Source organism: Trematomus bernacchii, unplaced genomic scaffold, assembly GCF_902827165.1.
Source record: "Trematomus bernacchii unplaced genomic scaffold, fTreBer1.1, whole genome shotgun sequence".
Lineage (NCBI taxonomy): Eukaryota > Metazoa > Chordata > Actinopteri > Perciformes > Nototheniidae > Trematomus > Trematomus bernacchii.
In genome coordinates, this window is record NW_022987607.1 from 249,797 (window position 1) to 272,500 (window position 22,704).

At 39.1% G+C, this 22,704-nt stretch overlaps 1 protein-coding gene and 1 long non-coding RNA gene across 4 annotated transcripts; one reads left to right on the top strand and one right to left on the bottom strand.

The window, feature by feature from the left end:
* The first annotated feature begins 2,599 nt into the window (after nt 1–2,599).
* Nucleotides 2,600–12,595, top strand: LOC117482817 (H-2 class I histocompatibility antigen, Q9 alpha chain-like). 3 transcript variants are annotated; one of them, XM_034131021.1, is made up of 7 exons: nt 2,600–2,769; nt 8,810–9,076; nt 9,392–9,670; nt 10,749–11,051; nt 11,295–11,393; nt 11,599–11,696; nt 11,926–12,595. In XM_034131021.1, the coding sequence occupies exons 1-6, from the start codon at nt 2,703–2,705 to the stop codon at nt 11,667–11,669; spliced, it is 1,086 nt and encodes a 361-aa protein (XP_033986912.1). In that variant the 5' UTR covers nt 2,600–2,702; the 3' UTR covers nt 11,670–11,696; nt 11,926–12,595. The 3 variants fall into 3 exon arrangements, with proteins under 3 accessions (XP_033986912.1, XP_033986911.1, XP_033986913.1); XM_034131020.1 differs by having other exon boundaries at nt 11,599–12,595; XM_034131022.1 differs by lacking the exon at nt 2,600–2,769 and adding an exon at nt 6,388–6,410 and having other exon boundaries at nt 11,599–12,595.
* Nucleotides 12,444–13,451, bottom strand: LOC117482837. Its single transcript, XR_004555927.1, has 2 exons — nt 13,107–13,451; nt 12,444–13,052 (listed from the first exon to the last, which is right to left on the bottom strand). It is a non-coding gene; the product is annotated as an uncharacterized LOC117482837 (long non-coding RNA).
* Between the last annotated feature and the right edge of the window lie 9,253 nt (nt 13,452–22,704).

Genomic DNA, 22,704 nt, shown 5'->3' on the forward strand with positions numbered 1-22,704 from the left:
GGTCCAGTCTCGGAACCTTCGCGAGACTTATGTCAGGGTCACCAATGTAGTGCCGAGAGAAGGGAGTCGGAGGCGGTGCATCGAAGGTGCAAATCTGTACTTTAATGAGCAGCAGAAATGCACATGCTGTCGGGTCGCAGCCCGAGAAGAGAAGAGAAAGCGAAAGGGACACACACACAGTAGGTACCCCGGAGGTACCGTCAACATATATGTCCGTGCGGAAACAATACCCCCAACCTGTAGTTCCTGGATTGAATTATGTAACCCCGTTAATTAGTGATCACTACAGTATCTAGTTTTTTATAATATCAACTTGATTCTGTGTGAGTCCTGTTCATATCTGAGATCAATAAGTTCATTTGTTCTATGATTTTATATTTAGGCTAATTTTGAATGTCCCCAGCTATCTAACCGACCAACGGCCGTTTATAAAACGGTTATTCGTTAAATACTTTGTTGGGTAAAAGTAGAATTACTCAGATCTTGTACTTGAGTAAAAGTAGAAGTACTCAGATCTTGTACTTGAGTAAAAGTAGAAGTACTCAGATCTTGTACTTGAGTAAAAGTAGAAGTACTCAGGTCTTGTACTTGAGTAAAAGTAGAAGTACTCAGATCTTCTACTTGAGTAGAAGTATTCAGGTCTTGTACTTGAGTAAAAGTACTCAGATCTTGTACTTGAGTAAAAGTACTCAGATCTTGTAGTAAAAGTAGAAGTACTCAGATCTTGTAGTAAAAGTAGAAGTACTCAGATCGTGTACTTGAGTAAAAGTAGAAGTACCAGAGTGTAGGAATACTCTGTTACAGTAAAAGTCCTTCATTCAAAATGTTCTTCAAGTAAAAGTATAAAAGTATTATCATCAAAATATAGTGAAAGTAGCGACAGTAAAAGTAGTCATTGTGCAGATTGGTCCATTTCAGAATAATATATATGATATGTTTTATAATGATTGATCATGAAAGTGTTCTCAAAGCTGGTAAAGGTGCAGCTAGTTTGAATGACTTTGTATACTGCAGGGTAGCTTGTGAATTTACTCCAGGTGGAACTAAAGTCTGATTTAACACTTGATTATATTTCACATCATTCATCCAGATCTGTGAAGTAACTAAAGGTAATAAATACATGTAGTGGAGTCAAAGTACACAGTAGCATGACATTGAAATACTCAAGTAAAGTACAAGTACCTCAACCTTGTACTTATCCATCTAATAATAATAAATAATTTAAACTCTTCTCACCACAAGGTGTCGCCCTCCCCAGTTCTGCCTCCTCCCTGTTTATTGAACCCAGAACACATCGCTCACTAATCACCATAAAGATGTCTTTTAAAGCTCAAAAGCAAAGAGGGCTCACTAACCAATTTAAAAAAACGTACTAAAGGCTAAAAAAAACATTATCATCACCAAATGTAACTCCTTTTTAAGCAGTAAAGAAAGTCTCTACTGGTTCACATGAATACCTGCAGTGAGTAAACAAAGAATAGACTAACAGATAACATGGTTGTTGATGTGGTTGTGTATCTGATGGAGGAACATCATCTAGGGTTCTCCATTCATCTCCTTTGTTTTACAAAGTTGACTAAAGCTCTCAAAACTCAATGAAAGTGTGGATCAGCAGTTTGATATGTTCACATGCTACTGTGGAGGATATCATGAGGCCTGGAGGCCATCACATGTAAAACACAATATTTAATTATGATTGATGTAAATCAGTCAGATTTGACCCGAACACGACAGGACGGTTAAAAAACACGAGTCCCAACGAGTGCCAAGTGTCCCACAGAGACAACACACTGATCACACACATCCATGCAGAGCAGGAGGAAGAGGACATGAAGCTGCTGCAGCTCTCCTCAGCCTTTGATGAAGGCGAGGGATTGGGATCACCTGAGAGAGGCTCACCTGGGGACAGACAGTTAGGGGAAGAGACACACAGTAACACAGGGCTCAGAGAAACCACCTGTCAATCATTAGCTGCTGCTTTCAGGAAGAGAGAGAGTACAGCTCTCATTCCTGTTGAGGGTTGAAGTAGAAACAGTGCTGAAACAAAGTGAAAAACAGCGTCAGGTGTTCAAACATCAACACAGGTCTTACATTTCTCTGGTAGAAGCACTGCTCAGCGTTCACAGATCGGATGTTTCAGACGCTCTCTGACTCTCTTTCTGCTTTGCTTTCATTCATTATTGCTTTCATTTCAAACGCTGAGGTCAGATATGGAAACTCTTGTGTTTTATGATATAGTTTGTCCTGATAGAAGGCCTGATGTGTGCAGAGAGCTGTACTGAACCACAACACCTTCACATACGTACACATACAGAACATCATTCAATGGATATGGACTTGGTAGTGGACATCTCCTCCAAGAACCTGATGCTTTGATAGCACACAGGTCTGTGTCAAATAACAGACTCTCACATGACTCACTCTAAAGCCAATGGCACACAGAACAGTGAGACCCTACTGCCCCCCCCCCCAGACTGCAGAGTGTCTGATCTTTAGTTTCACTTTCGATACACAACCTGAGTGAGGCAGATTCACCGAGCAACAAGTGACGCGACGCTCAGACTGAATTCTCATTGGCTCAGACGGAGCTGGTGTTACCTCCCTTCTGTGTGTCTCTCTCATTGACATCCCGCTCTGCAGAAAGGACGGCTGTGTTTCTGTGGATAAAGAACCTTTCACACAGAAAGCCTCGTGAGATCAAGATGAAGATGAAGATGTTGCTGTTTCTGCTTCTCCTGGGAATAGTTGGCCCACGCTGCACATCTGCACGTGAGTCTTTTGATTCTTTACGTTGGAAAATAAGAAGTGCTTCATGTGTTTATGGGCTGTGTGAGTTTAAAGTGTGATAGTCTTAAATGGTGGTAAATGGTGTACTTTTCCTCCACTACATGTATTTAATACCTTTAGTTACTTTACAGATGTGGATGAACGATGTGAAATATAATCAAGTGTTAAATCAGACTTTAGTTCCACCTGGAGTAAATCCACAAGCTACCCAGCAGTATACAAAGTCATTCAAACTAGCTGCACCTTTACCAGCTTTGAGAACACTTTTATGATCAATCATTATAAAACATATCATATATATTATTCTGAAATGGACCAATCTGCACAATGACTACTTTTACTGTCGCTACTTTCACTATATTTTGATGAGAATACTTTTCTACTTTTACTTGAGGGACATTTTGAATGCAGGACTTTTAGTGAAACAGAGTATTCCTACTCTCTGGTACTTCTACTCTTACTAAAGTACATGATCTGAGTACTTCTACTCTTACTAAAGTACATGATCTGAGTACTTCTACTCTTACTAAAGTACAAGATCTGAGTACTTCTACTTTTACTCAAGTACATGATCTGAGTACTTCTACTTTTACTCAAGTACATGCTCTGAGTACTTCTACTCTTACTAAAGTACATGATCTGAGTACTTCTACTCTTACTAAGTACATGATCTGAGTACTTCTACTCTTACTAAAGTACATGATCTGAGTACTTCTACTCTTACTAAAGTACATGCTCTGAGTACTTCTACTCTTACTACAGTACATGATCTGAGTACTTCTACTCTTACTAAAGTACATGATCTGAGTAACTTCTACTCTTACTAAAGTACATGATCTGAGTACTTCTACTCTTACTAAAGTACATGCTCTGAGTACTTCTACTCTTACTACAGTACATGATCTGAGTACTTCTACTCTTACTAAAGTACATGATCTGAGTACTTCTTCTCTTACTAAAGTACATGATCTGAGTACTTCTACTCTTACTAAAGTACATGATCTGAGTACTTCTACCTCCTCTGGGGACCATGTAATATGTAAGCAAAGCTCCCACTGGTTAATGGTGTCTGTGAAATGATAGAACACCTTTGAATATATAGTATTGATCAGGTTTGATGATGAGATCTTCCAGTCTTGAAACACATCACCCTCACACCTCTCTGCTGTGGAGCTTTATCCTTTCATTTCTTAAAGTCACAAGATGGCGTTGTTTTCCTTCTTTGGTTCAAGGCTTTTATTGGTGATAGTACATAGCTACAGTGTAGTTATGATGATGAAAATCATAGGTCACAGGCTCCTCCAACAGAGCAACACAATAACACAGAAAAATAGTAAAATAGTTATTTATAAATTATCTTTATTTCCCTTTAACTTATTGTGCACGCTATATTGTTTTATATTAGATTCAACTTTGTTGTCATTGCACAGAGTACATGTACTAAGACAACGAAATACAGTTAGCATCAAACCAAAAGTGCAGAACAAGTAGTAAAGTGCAGAGTGATGTGTAGTATAATATATATATATATATATGAGGATATAAACAAAGTGAAGTATTTACACTATGAACAGTATAAGGAGGTATACACATTATGAATACTCTATAGATCAGGTATAAATACACACAGTGTAATACAGACTCAATACACAATAAATATGAATATATATTATAGACCGTTATTGACATTTAAAATGATATTAATACATATGAGTTGTCCATATCAAATCTAGTTGTTTTCTAAATGCAGAGAAGTGGACGTAAGTGAGAAAGTCCCGGAGTATCCAGGGGTTTGGTTTCTGACTGAAGAGCAAACAGCAGAAGAAGAAATCATATAGAACCTGCTCCCTGTCATTACACATGAAGAAGAGAGAGATAGATCTCTGGGAAGCAAATCACAATTCAACGAGGTCAACATCAATATCAAGTTCCTGTTGTTGTTGTTTACATGTCTGCTTGACTGTAGTACAGCATACTGAGAGAACATCACACTGATACTGACATGTACTGAGAGAACTATATGATGCTGTTTAGTAGATCCATCAATCAGGAGCTGCTGTTAGTTCTGGATATTCATGTATTACAGATATAGTATTCATGTATTACAGATATATGTATTCATGTATCACAGATATATGTATTCATGTATTACAGATATATATATTCATGTTTTACAGATATATGTATTCATGTATTACAGATATATGTATTCATGTATTACAGATATATATATTCATGTATTACAGATATATGTATTCATGTATTACAGATATATGTATTCATGTTTACAGATATATGTATTCATGTTTACAGATATATGTATTCATGTTTACAGATATATGTATTCATGTATTACAGATATATGTATTCATGTATTACAGATATATGTATTCATGTATTACAGATATATGCATGGGCGTCGCAACCATTATATGAGGGTGGGACAAGTCCCCCCCACTTTTTCAAATGATTAGTTTGGACCCCCCCACTTTTACTATGCGGAAAGTCCGTGAATCGGTCTATCCACTCGCCGCTCTTTGCAGAGCGCTGCAGTGCTTCACTATCAAATGAAATCCATTCCACTTGCTTATTGAGAGAATGCCCAAATCAATGAAACTCCGTACCATGTTTTCACTGCTACTTTGTACCAAGGCAGATTCTCACATAGCGCGCGCATGTTCAAGGAGTGATGTCATAGTTGGACAGCTCAGATTCTGTTGTATGAAGGATGCCGGTAGCGGAGGTAAGGCACACACACCAAATGTTCAGGAAATGGTTAATACAGCGAAAATCAAAGCTGACTATCTCTTGGTTTGATATGTTTTCTCCCCCAGACAACATGGACATAAGAACATTTTTTGCAAAGAAGAGGAAAGTAAGTCATCAGCTGGTAGCAGTTAATCAGTTAACACTGTTAACTTAACAGTGATGGCGGTGGTGGCGGCAAATGCGTCTCACTTCTGGAGAGGAGTTTCGTCTTTATGTCATGATAGAGAAATACAAATACTGAATAGTTTAGATAAGAAAAGGCATCGAAATGCGAGGTTACTAGTATTTATCATGTAAACAGGGAACATGAATAACCCGATCTCTCTGCTCATGTAAACACATCATAACCGGGATAATACTCTTAAACGGCTTACTGATGTCCATGTAGAGACGCAGTCAGTGTGTTTTACTGGAGCCTCAGTTCGATACGAGATTATTTTCTGAGTTCTTTAATTTAGGTACTCTCTCTCAAAATGGTAATGTGCATTATGTTTTAATTATACTTCTTATCATTCAGAAGCTTTTTGTGTGTGTTTATGTTTTACTGAGTGCTTATAGGCTATTTCCATCCCAGTATTCAGTTAACTATTTATTTTCTGTGCACATTACATAGACTAGCTAATATTCTACCTACTGCTTGGGACTTTTGAGTCTTCAAAATGTCCAATGTCACAGACTGGGACTTACTTTAGAGTCAGTTGTATTTACATTCAGTATGACTTGTTATGATTCAATGTGAAAGAGTATACTGCTCAATAAATAATTATCAGTTCACCACCTCTCTTGACATCTAGGCACTTGAGAGTGAGTCAGAGGCAGAATACAGGGACAGTGGAGAGAGGTCCATTGCTGAGGTGAGTGATGAAAGGGAAATGACAGTTGAGAGTAAATTGTGATGTGGACTCTCATCCCAGGATTTTAAGGAAATCAGTGGGGATATTGAACAGGAAACATTTCAGTCAAGGGGCATCATATGACCAATATAGACAGAAGAGCAACATTTATTTGAACATTTAAGTCAATGATACCATTCCTAGGTGAACTTAACATCCGTATGGAGTCAGATCAGTCTCAATATTAATAAATGCTCACAGAAGGATTCACAAATGTATTTTGCGATTTATATATAAATGACTCTCCACAACAATATCTCTCAATGCACTCACAAATATTTATTGTTGTATATAAATGTACAAAAAAATGGGCATTTAAACTGCTTTTTATTAATTCAAAGACGGCTCTGAATTAATAATCAACTATGTTTCCTTTCTTTACTACTGGATGAAATTACAAAATGTACCCATCATTTTCCTCATGCTAGTATAGCCACATAAAAGTATCAAACCACCTGTTCAAATGCACCAGAATACAAGAAATCTATATTTTTTTTCGCCCCAACACCCCCCGTTAAAAATGTCCCCCCCCACATTCAGGATGCTTCCTACGCCCATGGATATATGTATTCATGTATTACAGATACACGTATTCATGTATTACAGATATATGTATTACAGATATATGTATTCATGTATTACAGATACATGTATTCATGTATTACAGATATATGTATTCATGTATTACAGATATATGTATTCATGTTTACAGATATATGTATTCATGTATTACAGATATATGTATTCATGTATTACAGATATATGTATTCATGTTTACAGATATATGTATTCATGTATTACAGATATATGTATTCATGTATTACAGATATATGTATTCATGTATTACAGATATATGTATTCATGTATTACAGATATATGTATTCATGTATCACAGATATATGTATTCATGTATTACAGATATATGTATTCATGTATTACAGATATATGTATTCATGTATTACAGATATATTTATTCATGTATTACAGATATATTTATTCATGTATTACAGATATATGTATTCATGTATCACAGATATATGTATTCATGTATTACAGATATATTTATTCATGTATTACAGATATATGTATTCATGTATCACAGATATATGTATTCATGTATTACAGATATATTTATTCATGTATCACAGATATATGTATTCATGTATTACAGATATATTGATTCATGTATTACAGATATATGTATTCATGTATCACAGATATATGTATTCATGTATTACAGATATATGTATTCATGTATCACATATATATGTATTCATGTATCACAGATATATGTATTCATGTATTACAGATATATTTATTCATGTATCACAGATATATGTATTCATGTATTACAGATATATTTATTCATGTATTACAGATATATGTATTCATGTATCACATATATATGTATTCATGTATTACAGATATATGTATTCATGTATCACATATATATGTATTCATGTATTACAGATATATGTATTCATGTATCACAGATATATGTATTCATGTATTACAGATATATTTATTCATGTATTACAGATATATGTATTCATGTATCACAGATATATGTATTCATGTATTACAGATATATGTATTCATGTATCACATATATATGTATTCATGTATTACAGATATATTTATTCATGTATCACAGATATATGTATTCATGTATCACAGATATATGTATTCATGTATCACAGATATATGTATTCGTGCAGGTGGCTGAGCAGAAAGGCCACGCTCTGAGAGATTCAGGGTTTCTCTGACACTTTGAACAAACACTTTATTTCAAACTGAAACGTCCCGCTCCGATCAAAATAAATAACGGCTGATCAAATATCTTTGATCCAGCAAATATTTAAAGTTTTAACAGGTAGTTAGATTTGTGGGTACTTGCTGAATCTTTGATTATCTTAAATATTGGGAGTTGAACTTGAATATAATATTTCACATCAAGAGATGTGTCAGAGAGAGACTGGATCAGAGCTTTGGTATTCCTGATGGTTTTATAACATCATTAAAATGTATTTTCCAAACCTCAGGAAGAAGAAATAAATGATCTGATAAAGACTGTAAACTTCAAATGATGCTTAAAAAACTAACCTGGAGTTTCTCTTCTGATTAAGAAATGATGCCTGTTTCCTATCAACGACATTCAGGTCCTCTCACGCAGGATTTACACATTTATTAATAATAATAATCATTTCAAACTCTTCTGGAACATAAATGTGTCTTTACTTTTGTTTCTGTTTTAATATAATGCACAAAGAGATGATTTGATGTCTTGGCTGTGATTTTGTGCAGAAAGAGAACAGTTCATTTATAAAGACTGAAGTTATTACTTTATTATTCTCTCTCAGGGACTCACTCTCTGAAGTATTTCTACACTGCGTCCTCTGGAGTCCCAAACTTCCCAGAGTTTGTGATTGTTGGGTTGGTTGATGAAGTTGAGATGATGCATTACGACAGCAACACCAAGAGAGCAGAACCCAAACAGGACTGGATGAACAACATCACAGAAGAGGTTCCTCAGTACTGGGAGAGGGAGACTCAGATCTTTCAGGGTCACCAGCAGGTCTACAAAGCCAACATTGAAACTGTAAAGCAGCGCTTCAACCAAACTGGAGGTTAGTTCATGTTTCACCTTCTACTGATAATATGTTGTTTATATCTTCATCCTGTACACACAGCAACATCCCTGCTGCTTTCTGAAAGGATGGAGCAGGAGCCACTAACGCTGAGAATTCATTCATTCATTCATTCATTCATTCATTCATTCATTCATTCATTCATTCATTCATTCATTCATTCATTCATCTCTCTCTCTCTCTCTCTCTCTCTCTCTCTCTCTCTCTCTCTCTCTCTCTCTCTCTCTCTCTCTCTCTCTCTCTCTCTCTCTCTCTCTCTCTCTCTCTCTCTCTCTCTCTCTCTCTCTCTCTCAGGTGTCCACATTGTCCAGAATATGTACGGCTGTGATTGGGATGATGAGACTGGTGAGGTCAAAGGTTATGATAACTATGGTTTTGATGGAGAAGACTTCATAATACTGGACCTGGAGACAGAGTCATGGATCGCTCCAAAACCACAGGCTGTCCTCACCAAACAGAAGTGGGAGAAGAACAAAGCTATTATGGCCCAGGACAAGAACTACCTCACCAAGATCTGTCCTGAGTATCTGAAGAACTATGTGAACCTTGGGAGGAGCTTCCTGATGAGAACAGGTAGAGTCACATGACCTGATGGAGTTTCATAAACACCTCCATGTTCATGTCTCCTGTGTTTCTGACATTACAACACATGTCTCACTCTGTGTCTCACTCTCTGTCTCACTCTGTGTCTCACTCTCTGTCTCACTCTCTGTACCACTCTCTGTCTCACTCTCTGTCTCTCACTCTCTGTCTCACTCTCTGTCTCACTCTCTGTATCACTCTGAGTCTCACACTGTGTCTCACTCTCTGTCTCACTCTCTGTCTCACTGTGTCTCACTCTGTGTCTCACTCTGCGTCTCACTCTGTGTCTCACTCTGAGTCTCACACTGTGTCTCACTCTCTGTCTCACTCTCTGTCTCACTCTGTCTCACTCTCTGTCTCACTCTGTCTCACTCTGTGTCTCACTCTGAGTCTCACACTGTGTCTCACTATGCGTCTCACTCTCTGTCTCACTCTGTCTCACTCTGTGTCTCACTGTGTTTTTTTTCTTTTTACCAGTTTTCTGTCTTTCAATGTAACATTTTGCAATTGCATTTTGTTAAAGAAAAGTTATTATTATGGGATATGGAGACAGAAAACACCATTTAGGATTTAAAACCGAAATACTCATTTAAAAAAACTGGAACTACAAAATGTTTGGCATATTTCTTTAATAAGGAACTTAAACTGTTATTTTATAATCAGATGTGTTGTAATTAACTTTCTTTTGATCAACTAATCAGTGAATGGTACTATAGCACTACACAGTGCAGTGGAGATAAATCAAACTTAATATTCTTGTCAGTATAGATTAAGTAATGACTATTTTTCAGATAAATAAATGAATTCTTTACACATTTAAATGTCAAGAAATAGAAAAAAATCTTAATTTCCAAAGTCTAAGAGGAAATATTCAACGTGCTTCTTTAATCTGAACAACACTAAACAGTATTTGATATTAAATTATATAAAACTGAGAAGAAAGTCTTTATTTAACCAATTTCTCTGAAACACTGACTCTGTGTTCTCCTTCAGTGATGCTCACAGTACATCATAACTCCCTGTAGTGATATCACTGTGAGTCAATAACCTCTAAAGTGTGTTTGTGCAGAGATCCCCTCAGTGTCTCTGCTCCAGAAGTCCCCCTCCTCTCCAGTCAGCTGCCACGCTACAGGTTTCTACCCGGACAGAGCCCTCATGTTCTGGACCAGAGACGGAGAGGAGCTTCACGACAACGTGGACCACGGAGAGATCCTGCCCAACCACGACGGATCCTTCCAGATGAGCGTGGACCTGGACGTCTCCTCATTCCCCGCTGAACACTGGGACAAGTACCGATGTGTGTTCCAGCTCTCTGGGGTGAAGGAGGACCACGTCATCGTACTGGACTCAGCTGTGATCAGGACCAACAGAGGTAAGACTGCATCACAACGGCTCAACGGTTACTAACAATCAACAGACCCTGACAACATGTCATAGTCTCTCTCTCCTGAAACATGGGTCTCAGGGGAGAGAGACTAAGAATGGTTCAAGACGAAACCCAGCATGACACCACGAGGAGAAAGGGGCCCTTCAGGAGCCTCAGACCTGATGCCCATCCTGAAGAAGCTTCCTTCCTCCGTTCAGATTGAGACTTCCTGTTGTTTCTGCTCCACAGGGAATCCCCTCCTCCTCCTCTTCATCATCGGTGCTGTAGTGGCTGCTCTCGCTCTCCTCATCGCTGGGATTGGATTCCTGGTTTACAGGAAGAGGAACGGTGAGAGACCAATCAGAAACCTTGTCTCATGAGTTCTCAGGGTTGTTAATGTAAGGCTTTGAGGTAGCAGATCAAACTCAGAGCTCAGTGTAATGTGGATATGGAAAGCACTTGGTGTGTTTTCTACAGGGATAATCAGTGTGGTCTAGTTCCTTGTTGTGTACGGGGCGGTGGATTGAAACACTTTCTCTGCTTTTCCTTTCAGCCAATAAAAACCATCCCTCTCCTGCCTCCAGCGCTGAGCTCACTGAGAGACTGAACCAGCCATCAGAGTGAGGGGCTTCACATCAACTCTCCACCTGTTGCATCAGAGCTCTTTCTCTGCTCTCAAACCTCTCCAGCTGCAGCTTTAGAGTTCAAACCCTTCTGCAGAGTGACCTCAGAAAGGCACGATGCTTTCAGAAACACAAATATTAGAAAATCAATGACATCAGTTCAATAAAATAGTGTAACACCGATTAGAAACATTGACCTGTAGATCAGAAGCAGATCAGAGAAGTGACTCAGGTTCTGTTCTGTGTCTTTAGGGTTATGCATCAGGGGGCGCTGCCACCACATTCTCCCCGTAAACTGTTCATTATTCATCATCTGATCAATAACTGATCATCTGATCAATAACTGATCAATAACTGATCATATTAGGGTTTGGAAATCAGGTAGTAGACGCTCATTGATTGGACAACAGGAATATGTTATTTGGATAATTTGGGTTTCACATAAAAAGGTGGCTTTCCCTCTGATTATGTATTTACACACACACACACACAGACACACACACACACACACAGACACACACACACACACACACACACACACAGACACACACACACACACACACACACACACACAGACACACACACACAGACACACACACACACACACAGACACACACACACACACACACACACACACACACACAGGTAGCAGCGAGTGATATTGATTTCCCTTTCTGAGCTTTTCTAAATGAATCAGAAGTGTCTTTATTTATAACATGTCTCTTGAATTGGTTTTAAAACATAATAGTGTGTGATTTTGATAATGTTGCTATGATTTAGGGACAGGGAGGTTTTGTGTACATAGCCAGCGGACTGTGACGTTCTCTTTAGTTTGGGGTTCAGAGGTGAACGTGACATGAAGTCGCTCTGCATTGTTAACCCTTTCCTGTCCGTGTTTCACTTTCCAATAAAAACCCATCTCCCAAATGTCCGTCTTCTCGTCTTTCCATCAACACATGTATTGGTTTCTACTAGCGTCTCAGACACTAGAGGAAAGTGGATTTGATATGAAACTAAAGATCTAATGGTTTACTGCTTTCTAAAAAGAAACAAATGAAAATGTTCTCTAATGGAGGAACATTTAACAAAATAAAGTAACTCTGAGTGATGTATTGATCTCTGTAATGTGTGTGTTATCAGTGTGTGTCGCTGCACTCAGCTGTTCTCAGAGCTCCTGCTTCAGAAACCTGTTCAGGTGAAATCTGCCCGGCAACTGATGACGTTACCATGACGACTGGGAATAATACAGTTCTGTGTTGTTAGGAACATTTAGTGAGGCTCAAACATTACCTTTGGGTTTTGATCTGAAGTCATTTCCATCAGAGACACTTTCACTTACAAACTCAATCACATTTAGAAACCTGTCAATACTTCCTTTATTTACCTTTCCATATTGATCACCTTTATTTACCTTTCCATATTGATCACCTTTAGTTACCTTTCCATATTGATCACCTTTATTTACCTTTCCATATTGATCACCTTTAGTTACCTTTCCATATTGATCACCTTTATTTACCTTTTCATATTGATCACCTTTATTTACCTTTTCATATTGATCACCTTTATTTACCTTTTCATATTGATCACCTTTATTTACCTTTTCATATTGATCACCTTTATTTACCTTTTCATATTGATCACCTTTATTGACCTCCTCTTTTCATATTGATCACCAGAATATCTCAGACTGAGTTCTGCCTGGAAACTCAAATATTAATATTTAATTACCAACTTATTGATTAAACAAAGCTACAATATTATAAAAGTAGTTCTATTTAGATTAAGAGAAATAACCAATATTATAATTGAATATGTATTATTATATATTATTTATTATTATTATTACTATTATAATTGTATTTATATTATTAAATATGTATTATTATTATCCTATCGATTATTTGTAATGATTAATTCTACATTTTTATTATTATGTAAAAATGTAAAAGTATTAAAAGTATTATACTATTAATTATTATTAAATAAGTATTATTATATTTATATACAGATTTTATCCAATAATTAAATTCCATCTGCAGGTACAAACACAATCGACAAACCCTGAAAGCATCTCCTCTCCAACTCACCTGACCCACTGCGTGCTAATAGAACCATCCTTCGGGCAGCTGAGCGCAAATGGTGGAAATCCAAACACCATGACGACCTCCTAACCTATCAGGCTCTCCTCTCCTCTTTCTCTGCTTCCATCTCTCAGGCAAAAAGCACTTTCTTTCAAGATAAGATCCAATCTTCCTATTCCAATCCGAAAAAACTATTTTCCCTCTTTTCCACTCTCTTAGAACCCCCCAAAGCCCCTTCCCCCTCCTCCCTTCTGTCAAGCGACTTTGTTAACTACTTTGAAAAAAAGGTTGATGATATTCGCTCTTCTTTTTCTGACCCACCTTTACTCACCGCTGGGTCACCTGACCCACCTTTCACCCACTCACTAACCTCCTTTTCCCCTCTCTCTCCAAGTGAGGTTCTTACCCTCATGACCTCTGCCCGTCCTACCACCTGTCCTCTGGACCCTATCCCCTCAAACCTCCTGCAGACTATCGCTCCTGATATTCTACCGTTTCTCACCCATTTCATCAACACTTCTCTAACTTCTGGTGACTTTCCAAACAGTCTCAAGGAGGCAAGAGTAAACCCTCTCCTAAAGAAACCCACTCTCAACCCGTCTGATGTTATAAACTACAGGCCTGTTTCTCTCCTCCCGTTCCTGTCTAAAACACTTGACCGCGCTGTCTTTAAACAACTCTCCTGTTATCTCCATCAGAACAACCTTCTGGATCCGCACCAGTCTGGTTTCAAGGCAGGTCACTCAACAGAAACTGCTCTCCTTGCTGTCTCTGAGGAACTGCACTCGGCTAAAGCAGCCTCCCTCTCCTCTGTCATCATCCTTTTGGACCTGTCTGCTGCATTCGACACGGTGAACCATCAGATCCTCCTTCGCACTCTCCAAGAACTTGGAGTTCAGGCTCTGCACTTTCCCTCCTCACCTCATACCTCAAAGACCATCTCACGCCTAGACTACTGCAACTCCCTCCTGGCTGGTCTACCTGCATGTGCCATCCGACCTCTGCAGCTCATCCAGAATGCAGCGGCTCGTCTGGTCTTCAACCTTCCTCAATGTTCCCACAGCACACCGCTCCTCCGCTCACTTCACTGGCTTCCAGTAACTGCTAGAATCCACTTCAAGACACTGGTACTAGCGTACCATGCTGTGAATGGATCTGGCCCTTCCTACATCCAGGACATGGTTAAACTGTACACCCCAGCACGTGCACTCCGCTCTGCATCGGCCAGACGGCTCGCTGCACCCGCACTGCGAGGGGGACCCAAGTTCCCATCAGCAAAAACACGTGGGTTTGCTATCCTGGCTCCAAAATGGTGGAATGAGCTCCCCATTGACATCAGGACAGCAGAAAGCTTACACATCTTCCAGAGCAGACTGAAAACTCATCTCTTTCGACTCCACTTCGAGCGATAAAATTACTAACAAAGCACTTATATACTAACTAAGGACTGGCTTATCTAAAGCCAGTTGAGTAGCACTTGAAATGTTTTGGCTCTATGAAACCTGATGTACTTATATGATTCTGTTTTCTTCAAGTTTGTATCTTCTTGGTCGAATGCACTTATTGTAAGTCGCTTTGGAGAAAAGCGTCAGCTAAATCCAATTTAATGTAATGAAAATCAAGCAGATCAAAGTTCACGTCTATTAAATATATTGCTCATAAATATGGTTTTATTTCTGAGATAACAGAAAGCAGGAAATGAGGTTTGGCACATCCTGCGTCTCCGGGCTCACATTTCACCAGCAACCGGAAACATCAAAACCATGATGTCATCATCAGGTGACACATCGACCAAATCCATCGCCATGTTGTCAACAGGTGTGTGAATCCACAAAATGGAGACTGGAGGTTTCAGAGAGGAATATAAAGAGTGATCTGTAGAGAGTGATCTGTGAAAAGTGATCTGTGAAGAGTGATCTGTGAAGAGTGATCTGTGAAGAGTGATCTGTAAAGAGTGATCTGTAGAGATTGATCTGTAGAGAGTGTTTAGGATATGACTGAAAGATCAGAGGAGATACACTAAAATAAGATAAGAAGTACTTTATTGATCCCAAGTTGGGAAATGTTTGCGTTGCAGCAGAATAAAAAGACATGTCATTGTACAATACAAATTATAAGACTAGAAATAATCAATCCAAAATGTAAACATCTTAATAGAAATAAAATAGCATTTAAAAAAATATATATATATGTTGAATTACAAATGTCCAGTAACAAAATATAAAGCAGGATATGATATATACATAAGTATGAGAGGAATGGAATATTAAATATTAGATTGAATATAAATATAAATGTACGGTGTGATTTATATCTTATAAAGAAGCAATCAAATCCTTTCAGAACAAACCAAAGTGCTCGTGTACGTTGTTAGAAAGTGTGTTTCTCCATGTGACTCAGAGACAGCTCTCTCTCAGCATCCTGACTGAGGAACCTGTCGCTCCTCACCTGGTTATAAACTGATTGTGTTTCTTTTGGGTCATTGCATGTTTCTCTGTGCCAAGCAGCTTTTGCCTAACCCGTTCTCCAGCAGCTGGAAAGTCCCTGCTCTCCTTCCCTTTCTGTCTGGTGACTCAGCCGGGCTGTTCTGCTCCAGATATCTCATGTTGTATTTACTGTCTCTGAAACACAGCAACACGTGCAGACAGACTCATTACAGGAGGGTACAAGAGGCTTTGAGATGAGCTTCCCTGAAACCTGAGACTCTGAGGCAGCAGGAACACAGACCACTCCTTTGCTTTGCAGCCTCGCTTCCTCACCTCGTCTCCTTTGCTTTGCAGCCTCGCTTCCTCACCTCGTCTCCTTTGCTTTGCAGCCTCGCTTCCTCACCTCGTCTCCTTTGCTTTGCAGCGTCACTTCCTCACCTCGTCTCCTTTGCTTTGCAGCGTCGCTTCCTCACCTCGTCTCCTTTGCTTTGCAGCGTCGCTTCCTCACCTCGTCTCCTTTGCTTTGCAGCCTCGCTTCCTCACCTCGTCTCCTTTGCTTTGCAGCATCACTTCCTCACCTCGTCTCCTTTGCTTTGCAGCGTCGCTTCCTCACCTCGTCTCCTTTGCTTTGCAGCCTCGCTTCCTCACCTGGTCTCCTTTGCTTTGCAGCCTCGCTTCCTCACCTCGACTCCTTTGCTTTGCGGCCTCGCTTCCTCACCTCGTCTCCTTTGCTTTGCAGCCTCGCTTCCTCACCTGGTCTCCTTTGCTTTGCAGCCTCGCTTCCTCACCTGGTCTCCTTTGCTTTGCAGCATCGCTTCCTCACCTCGTCTCCTTTGCAGCGTCGTTTCCTCACCTCGTCTCCTTTGCTTTGCAGCCTCGCTTCCTCGACTCATTTAGTTGAACAATGAGTTCAAACAGACAGGAAACATGCTGTAACAACTATTAAAAATAATTAAAAAGTGCCATTAATCATGTGCACAAATACATGCATATACAGTATATTTGACCTTCTTCACTTACAACCCACTACAGTTCAGTACTTCTACTTTTACTAAGTACATGATCTGAGTACTTCTACTTTTACTAAGTACATGATCTGAGTACTTCTACTTTTACTAAGTACATGATCTGAGTACTTCTACTTTTACTAAGTACATGGTCTGAGTACTTCTCCCCTCTCTGTTTGTTGCTGCTTCCCTCCAGGATCAATAAAGCTCTTATCTTGATTGAACTGTGGTTGTATAAAACTTGAAGGTATTTGTATTGATCAGGTATTTGTATTGATCAGGTATTTGTATTGATCAGGTATTTGTATTGATCAGGTAGATGTATTGATCAGGTATTTGTATTGATCAGGTATTTGTATTGATCAGGTAGATGTATTGATCAGGTATTTGTATTGATCAGGTAGATGTTGATGCTGTTCTCTCTTCAGGTAAACCCCCGCTGTCTCTGTGACTCCCCTCATTTCCCCTGAGAGTGACAGAGCACTATTTATTTCCTGCTGCGCAGTTCACAGTCTGAGTCTGAGCAACAGCTCCCCTGCTGGTTGAGTTCGGAACTGTTCCCAGCAGTCACGTGATTTCCTGTAAACAGTCCCACCAGCAGGAGGTGAAATACATCCATGGGTGAAACCACTGCTCCTGAGCGCCATCTAGTGGGAACAACTGGAACTTAAACAATAAAGACGTGTGCAGATCTTGATGTCTCCAGTGTGTGGTTCAGGTCCAGAGGAAGAGAAGCTTCATCACAGCAGGGGACAGAAGAGGGTTTTAGGGTCAGAACCAGAGCACATTCTCACACTGTTTTCACCACCTCCTTATTTATTCATTGTAAATATTCTACTTGTCATCAGTGTGAGCCCGGACATGTTGAGACCCCAAAGTTTATTGATCAGCCTGTCCTCCTCCAAAAAACCACCAAATAGGTCGATTGTTCAGCAGCTTATTACGATTAACCCTCTCTGGAAAATCCTAAATTGTAGGATAGTTTGGCCATTAAAATGCTTTTTGATTAGACTTCTAGCGAGAGGTGTATATTGTACTTTTTGTACGTCCAGTGGATGTGTAGGATCTATAGTTTGATAGATATTACGAAGATGATTTGAGGTCTCGTCAGGAGAACGTGTATATACTACGGTTGCGGTCGAATAGTCCAAAAATCAGCTCCTAAATTCTAACCCTATCGTCTATTCCTCTCCTCTGAGTGAAACGTCATGGGGTTAAGGAATAGTGGATAGGAGAATTCAAAAGGATTTAGGAGAAGAGACTGCGGTACTTTAGAGAATCCGACTGCACTTTCACTATCCGACGTGTTTATGATGCGCCAGCGGACGTCATAAATGTGCGTCTGCTGCTGTGGGGAAACTATGGAAACTACAGTTTTCTATACAGCGGACTACAACATGGATGTTTAATAAGAACGAGGGACTACTGTAAACTCATCTAGAGACTCTGCACCGTGCTCTGATGCTGTTGTTTTATGCTTTATGAACGGGGACAACAGAGAAACATATTCTTCATGACCAAAGTTGGAATTGAAATAAAAAAGGAAAGTGAAACTTATGCTCGTCACCCTCTCCCTCCGGTCCACATTAATACAAATGATCCCAATACGTATGATTGTATGAAAAGATCTTCAAATCAATACAAATGTATTTATTATAAACGTTAGTCCTTAACATCTATCACTGTGTATATCACCATTCAAACATCTTTTAAAAGTTGAACAAACCCCACACAGCTCAGTAAAGACTGTGAAATGTTGACTTTATTTGATCATTTCAGTCAAAACTAACGTTCATATTTCTCTTTTTGATTATAATACTGATGAACGTTCAAAACAAAGCACTTTGGCAACTTACCACATACGTTTTAAAATGCTTAATAAGCACCGTAACTTTCATGATATCATTTCTCGGTCATAATCGGTTGTTTCCGTGAACGGCCGACTGTTGTGTGACGGCAAATGCGGCGGCCGCAAGGCATTGTGGGGCAGCATTTTCTCCTCTCCTTTCGGTTAGGGAGGTCCAGTGGTTCCTAAGCTAAATAAGGTTATAAAGGAAGTTTGAAACCTCCTTTCCTTTTAATTTAGAGAATTCGAACGGCACTTATCATGGCTGCCACTGAGGGACTTCCGGGTCATTTCACTCCGTTAGGAAGGTTCCTAAGCTAAATGGACTATTCGACCGCAACCATGCACTTGTCAAGGTTCAGAGGCACATTTTGCAAATATGGCAGTAGCCATCGATCATCTTAAGATAAGATAAGATAAGATATACTTTATTGATCCCAAGTTGGGAAATGTTTTTGTTACAGCAGCATGTACTACTTTGTTCTACTCCACTACAATTCAGTATTTACATTCTTATATTCAAAGAAAATCAGTAATATCTTTAAAAACTACAAGTCCCTGTCTATCAGCTGTGCACCGTTATGGTGTAAATACAGCCTATCTACCAATTGGATCAAATATAAAAGTCAGCCGAATTACTATTGATACTGCAAGGAGACGTATTGTGTGAAGAGAAATTGAAGATGTTGTTTAATTGCTGATATATTTATGATCCATGTCACATATTCAGTTTCCGTGGCATTTCTTCCTGTTTGTCTAGAAGTCTTCTCATCAGGGCTCTATAAATAAAGAACTACGGCAGATGTGTAATATTTAATGCAGCCGAACCGTGTATTACAATGCCGTTATGTGATGACTTTCAAAGAGAAAAGCAAGCACACTCGGAATAAAGTATTATTTTATTTTTTTAAATGTTTTCGGATTTCACATCGCATAAACACCATATCCCAGCGTGCATTGCGGCAAAACAATCCAATCACCGAGCTTGAACGATAGCTGAGGATTATGGGTAGTTAGATGTTTTAGCAAAACCTCTGAAAAAAGAAATGTGTCTCTCAGAAAGGGAAAAACACAAAAGCATTGCACACAATTTACACCAATCAATATTGTGTAATTAACAAGGATAAACTGATGTTCTTTAGTGGATGAGTACTGCAGATATCACTGTGTAATCATTTGACAGTGAGGGGAATACGGTTTTACTATGAAAACTTAGAGACCGGAAATACTGTTTTCACCCCGTGAGGGTTGACGCTAACTTTACATGGACGCTGGTCAATAGATATGAAGAGGGGGAAAGACGGAGAATATACACGTTCTCCTGGCGAGACCTCAAATCATCTTCGTAATATCTATCAAACTATAGATCCTACACATCCACTGGACGTAGATTCTAAAAGTACCATATACACTTCTCGCTAGAAATGTAATCAAAAAGCATTTTAATGGCCAAACTATCCTACAATTTAGGATTTTCCAGAGAGGGTTATTTGTGAATATACGACCCTCCGGAGCGTTTGCAGTCAACGGGAGCATCAGAGGTCGAAAACTTTAACACGTGATTATAGGTCGTAATAGGGGCTTGAACAATCGACCTATTTGGTCGTATGAGTTGGAGGACTTGTTGTTCTATTTACATGTATATTGACTTCTTGTCATCAATGTGAACCCGGACATGTTGAGACCCCAAAGTTTAACCTGTTAAGCCCCGAGCCTGTTTTTCAGGTTTCAGGCTCGAAAATGACATGCCCAAAACAAATGACTACAACTTCACTTCTAAAAGGGTTATATGAATAATTTCTTTTATCAAAGCATGGTTACATTAGTGAGTTGGATGTAGAAGTGTCAGAATCAATATAGATTTTTCTCAGTCAGAGTAAATTCAGATGGAACATAGTAAAAAAAGGTAAATTCTTACCTCCGCCTAAAGAAAAAACATTACTTATAGTGAAAACCACCCTTGAATGATGGGATGGTAGACTAAAAGCTTTAGGAATCCAAACTATAACATATAATAAGTACCCTGTATCAAGATTGAGGCAAAACAAGTTAAATTTGACCTTTTTAGAGAGGTTTAGCAAAAACAAGTTCCAGGCGGAATAAGCTTTGGGCACATTTGGGTACATCTGGTTCCATCAGTGCCATTTTACCTTTTTCAGGTACCAGACTATAAAAATGGTGTATTACATTGAATTATCACCATAGGTATTCATTCCATCCAAAGAAAAAAAATTAAAAGAAAAGAAATTAATAAAAAATAAAAAAATAACAGGTTAATGATAGAAATGTAGAGTAGGGTCTCCAGCTCATAGAACATGCCGGATGTTAACCTGCATACTTTTCAGATGTGTAATTAAGTAAATCATTTGTTTATATATAATTTGTAAGTCAATAATATTTTTGCGTCACTCTTTAGTGTCCCCTGGTCTCCCAGCTGTGTGCGTCACTCTTTAGTGTCCCCTGGTCTCCCAGCTGTGTGCGTCACTCTTTAGTGTCCCCTGGTCTCCCAGCTGTGTGCATCACTCTTTAGTGTCCCCTGGTCTCCAGCTGTGTGTGTCATTCTTTAGTATCCCCTGGGCTGCGTTTCACTTCGGTTAAATGGAATCCTTGCGTCCCTCACTTGCGTCGTTTCCCTGCGTTTAGTCCCTCCCACCAGGGAAGCATGGAGAGACGCAAGGAAACCACGAGAAGCAGGGAAATTAGTTTTAAGAGCAATGGGACGTCCTTTCCTCCGGAGCGTCACGTGAAGCGACGTCCGTTTGTGATGACTCCGCAGTGCGCACAGCTGTTCGTCTGACAGCAGCTCTGTCCCCGTTATTTTCCCCCGCCTCTGTTAGTACACATTTACTGACACAAACATTTGTATCATCTGTTGTAGACCCAAATACATTATATAAAATAAGAACTCATTCTCAAAAAAGATAAACGCCATTCTTAAAATGTATAAACGAACAATAGTTGGATTAATATTGATTAGAGTGCACAATAAATAAAATAATTCAGAGAAGAAAAAGAGATATGTTATCTATCAAAACCCAGTTAGATTAACATTCATTGCATTGGATTGCACACTTTGTTTGTGTGGATATGTAGCAAATTAACATGTTAAATAGCACTTAATGACTGACTGAATGGAAATGACAATAAATGAAAATGTAAACCGAAAAAAGCGATCATGAAAATCTTTCCAATAAATGAATAAAATAATTTTTGACCACTTTGTTGTTCAGATATATCACATATTTGTAACTGAATGATGCATTCATTGAAACAAAACACAGCATAAACTGAGGAGTGAGTCGCGTGAGTTTCATGTATTTTCTTCACTCCGCTGGAAAACTGCTCTCATGTCAAGAAGCATCAGATCAGTGCATGCGCTGCATCGTCCAATCAGTGAGCGATACACAGTAAGGGGGCGGGGAGAGTATCTGAGGATTTCACCGGAGGATGGTCTGGTGGTTCCTCGGTTATCGCTCCTCCATTATCGCTCCTCGCTCCTCGATCCTCGGTCCTCCGGCAGAAATAAGAGTCATGGGACGCTACTCAAGATGGCGCAGACAAATCAACTTCCGGTGATACCGAGGACTGAGGACCGAGGAAATGAAAATAGTCGACCTGAGAAGGACCCCTGGGTTGCGGTCGAATAGTCCATTTAGCTTAGGAACCTTCCTAA

Excerpts from the sequence above, each read along its gene's own strand:
- LOC117482817 (XM_034131020.1), top strand. The coding sequence starts at position 2,703 with ATGAAGATGAAGATGTTGCTGTTTCTGCTTCTCCTGGGAATAGTTGGC. Across the intron at positions 9,671-10,748 it reads GAGCTTCCTGATGAGAACAG|AGATCCCCTCAGTGTCTCTG; the intron begins GTAGAGTCACAT and ends GTGTTTGTGCAG. Across the intron at positions 11,052-11,294 it reads TGTGATCAGGACCAACAGAG|GGAATCCCCTCCTCCTCCTC; the intron begins GTAAGACTGCAT and ends TCTGCTCCACAG.